Source organism: Lottia gigantea (assembly GCF_000327385.1).
Source record: "Lottia gigantea unplaced genomic scaffold LOTGIsca_33, whole genome shotgun sequence".
NCBI lineage: Eukaryota > Metazoa > Mollusca > Gastropoda > Lottiidae > Lottia > Lottia gigantea.
In genome coordinates, this window is record NW_008709110.1 from 2,435,054 (window position 1) to 2,439,559 (window position 4,506).

General features: G+C 32.8%; 1 protein-coding gene across 1 annotated transcript in view; it reads left to right on the top strand.

Moving 5' to 3' along the window:
• Window positions 1-2,707: 2,707 nt before the first annotated feature.
• The window catches only part of LOTGIDRAFT_120226 (hypothetical protein), a gene marked incomplete at both ends in the record, with an annotated part of 13,931 nt that continues 12,132 nt past the window's right edge, over window positions 2,708-4,506 (top strand). The window contains 2 exons of the mRNA XM_009058329.1: window positions 2,708-2,800; window positions 4,047-4,120. Coding sequence (XP_009056577.1) covers window positions 2,708-2,800; window positions 4,047-4,120 — 167 coding nt within the window. The remainder of the gene's footprint in view (window positions 2,801-4,046; window positions 4,121-4,506) is intronic.

Sequence of the window (4,506 nt, forward strand, 5' to 3'; positions counted from 1 at the left end):
GCTAGTACTATCTTTTTGTAAATAAAATAGTAGGATTACGTGAATGTATTTCTTCGAAACTTTGGTTAAATTATCTACCTTTCTATCATAATATTCAAGATGGCAGCCCACAGTGAAAACTTTAGCTGGAAACAAAATCTACTTTCTCAATTGAAACAGCGTAATAAAACTCAAACACAAACTTATGCAAACTTGATCCAAGCAAGTAAGTCATAATACTCTCTCTTTTAAATAGATTGTTTAAGATTAATGGTTTTCGTTATGACTGTCAGTATGATAAAGCTTTTGTTTACATTTTGTCACTTGTTGATTGTTTGATGAAACCTCCCCTCTGCACCAGACCAAAGTCAATTTCAGTGGTATCAGTTTAGCTTTTAAAATTAAAACAAAACTTAGGTAAAAATTATCCAAAGTATTCCAAATGATAACTGATTCAAATCGTTTCTAGCTTTTCAACAAATACCGGCACTTCAATTCTGTTAGTGTTACGAAAATAGGCCTACTTGTTGTTGCCTTCTTGTAGATAATGGTCCACATGTGGATCAGGCCAGAGACAAGTCAGACCAACTTTCAATGATACCTTTTAAAGACTACCCTGAAAACTTTTTAGGAGACACCTTTGAACATTTTTTATAGGACTCAAACCAGCTGTAGACACTGTAGACAAATTCTCGTATCACTTTTAAGAAACCTTGGACCAACATGCACCGCTTTAAGACAAAAGCACAATTATTGACAAAATCAATAAAAAATTGTTCATATTTAATCAGTACTTGGTTGGATATTTACCAGCTATGAACCGCTTGAGCTTCTTTTTCACTATTTTGCAGGCACTTCTGTTTCTGTTCACAGTAAACAAAAATGGAAATTAGCAGATCAATCTAGTTTCAAATATGTGATTAAGTGACTTGTATAGGGCAAGGTACAAATGGCCATATGTTTGCATATACGTCCAAATATGTTGTTGGATTATCTCTAAAGGAGAGCTTTATCAAAAACCAAAATTGTTCTGTATGTTTTTGAGGGTTGAATATTTCTTTCTGGTGATGATTGCAACCTGTCAAATATCGTAATTCATTCTTATGATAACTGTCACGATTGCTAAAGACTACAGGCTAGACATTTCTATTAAAAAAAATCTATGAAAGAATATTTGTATTGTGATAGTATTACGTGTAATCTTACATTAATGGCTGATATTCTGATAATTTCTTCTATAGATAATCGACTACAAGAGCTAGTTACCACATTACGTTCAAAATCTGTTCATGCCCAAGTTGAAGCAGAACGTCTTAAAGAAGAAAATCTTAATCTGAGAGTCAAAGTTGAAAGTGGGTGAGTTTATTTTAAAAGCTGTATATACCTTAGAATGCTAAAGAATGAAAATTACTGTACCCCAGCATGAACAGAAGCAACAAAATAAAGGTTCAGATATAGATTGTTACAAGACCAGTAGTACCACTTTATCTATGGGAAGAAAAATAAATAAGTATCTTTATATTGAATCAAAAAGGATTTGTAGTTAAAGCCTAAATCTAAAATTCTAAGAACTAGCTGTAAATAATAAAAATGAAACTTGCATTGTCTTTAAGTTAAATAAAAAGTTAACAATGCTGCTATAAATCAATGAAACATTAATATTATATCCAGCTATAGGATTAAATAGAATCCTCCATGAATTTTTGAGCGACATTTATGTTACTAAAAAGACTTAGGATGTATATTTATGAACCTTTAGATTCTCTAAACCATATTGTTTTTCATTGCAGAAAGCATGGCTTAGGATTTCCGATGTCTTAAGTAGAAGCTATTTGACATGACATGACATGAATAAGCTGGTTAAAATAACTGCTGAAACTGTATAATGTACCACAATAAATTTTTTGTAACAATAACCATACCGGTACTTCAAAATTAATTAAGACAAACATAGCACCTGTGTCAAAGTTTGTCACAAAAATTACTTATTAACTTTTGAAATACTCACAATATTCAAATGAAACATGGCTAGAAAACGCAGATTGTTTTGAAATATATATAGTAGCCTGAGGCAGACCATAATATTGTATACAATCCTATATAAAATATATATAACATTTGACACCTGTCATTGTCACTAAATGATAGATTGAAAAATTCAGATTTTACACAATTTGATTTTAGTTGTTCTATTATTGTAATATGATGACCACAGTTTTTAAGTGTTAGAAATAAGGATTATTTATAATTAAGAGAGTTTTGAAAACAAAACGAGTTAATATGTTTGATTTAGTAGCAGCATTGTTTATTATCATCTTTATGATTTTAAAAATGAAGTTTGATAGGGTGAGAAAGTAAGTTTGAAATTATATTATTCTATCAAGTTTTATTATTTAAGTTGCATTTATAAAAGAAAATTAAACTTCTTCTACAGAGTTATAAGCAAATGTAGTTCACAAAAAATGATTTTCAAATCTGAACAGAAATAGATCAATTTGTAGCCTACCCAGGGGAGATATGATTTTATTTTAACAGTTCTAGGTGGTGTGGAACTATTGCATACTCCTTATTAAATGAAGGTTATTTGCTGGCTCAATATGGACACAATTAAATTATAAAAATTTGATATGACGCAGAAACTATAGGTTAAAAAATTGAAAATCAGACCAACACTATAGTCAGTACTAGTAACACTGCTTGATTCAAGTTTGATTATATTTTCAGAGGTGGAGGGGGTGGGGGTGAAAAAACTCAAGCTTTAGAACAAAAATTATACAGATTACAAGAAGAATTGACTGAATTACATCGAAAACGAGGAGAGGTAGGTTACCCTTTTTTATACGCCCACACATAAGATGGGCGTATATTGTAATCACCCCGTCGGTGCGTCCTCATCCGTTCACATTTGGCTCGTGCTCACTCTACAGGCTACAGTTCTTTATGGATTCTTTTGATTTTTATTTTGTATGTCAATGTTGTTATGAAGATGATCCCTATTGATTTTCGTGATGATCGGATAATTTTCCACCGAAATATCGTGTCTGACTTGACGTTTTTCTCTATTAGCTATATTGTCCAACTCGTGCTCACTCTACAGGCTACAATTTTTTACAGATTCTTTTGATTTTTATTTTGTGTGTCAATGTCATTATGAAGATGATCCCTATTGATTTTCGTGATGATCGGATAATTTTTCACCGAAATATCGTGTCTGACTTGACGTTTTTCTCTATTAGCTATATTGTGCAACTCGTGCTCACTCTACAGGCTACAATTTTTTACAGATTCTTTTGATTTTTATTTTGTGTGTCAATGTCATTATGAAAATGATCCCTATTGATTTTCGTGATGATCGGATAATTTTTCACCGAAATATCGTGTCTGACTTGACGTTTTTCTCTATTAGCTATATTGTGCAACTCATGCTCACTCTACAGGCTACAATTGTTTACAGATTCTTTTGATTTTTATTTTGTATGTCAATGTCATTATGAACATGATCCCTATCGATTTTCGCGATGATCGGATAATATTTCACCGAAATATCGTGTCTGACTTGACGTTTCACTCTATTAGCTATATTGTGCAACCCTGTAGTCACTAAAGACTGTTTAATCATTTCTGACAGCTGCCAGTGGGCGTATGTTACCTTGCCTGGCAAGCTATCTTTTAGTAAGGATAATACCCTTGTGTTTTAATCTGGAAGTGTAGAAGTTTATAGTCCTTAATCCAAATGCTCAAATGAGATAACCTACCCTGTAGGTTGAAAGTACTGACAAAAAGTGTCTTGTTGTGGGACTGTGCAAGTAAACCCTGGTAGCTATGTGTTGGGCACAATAGAAATGCCTTATCAGTAAAACAAGTCTTGAATTTGCTGCTATGATGGTTAAATTTCCAATACCGCACCATGCATGGCATTCAACTTCTTCATTATTCTTTTCAGTGAATGAAACGTTTAACTGGAGTTTGATACATGTATGACGATCTGCTACTTGTAAGGTCACAAATGTCTGACTAAAATTGTTATATTATTGATATTTGTATCAATGGATTTGTATTTTTTGTAGAACTCACAGCAGATAATAGATTTAAATGATAAATTACAAGCTAAAGAGAAAGAATTACTAGTTAAAGATGGCTTGTAGGTATCCTTTGTTTTTTTTTTCAATTATGGCTTATAATTATGAGCTGAAATGACGTTTTATTACATGCCCACATTATAATGTGGTCGTATTTTGTCCTCGTCCATGCTTCCGTCTGTCCACAATGGCCTGTGAACACAGTTACAGTTTTTATTTGATTTTTTAGTGATTGCCCTTGCCCTAAAAATTTGTTTGTGAACACTATACAGACTACAATTTTCATCTGATTTTTATACGCCCACATGAAATGGGGGGCGTATATTGTCGTCACCCATGTCCGTCGGTCGGTCCGTCCGTCCTTCCGTCCACAATTGCTCGTAAACACTCTACAGGGCACAATTCTTGACGGAACTTAGTATGTGTGTTCGCAATCACCCAAGGATAA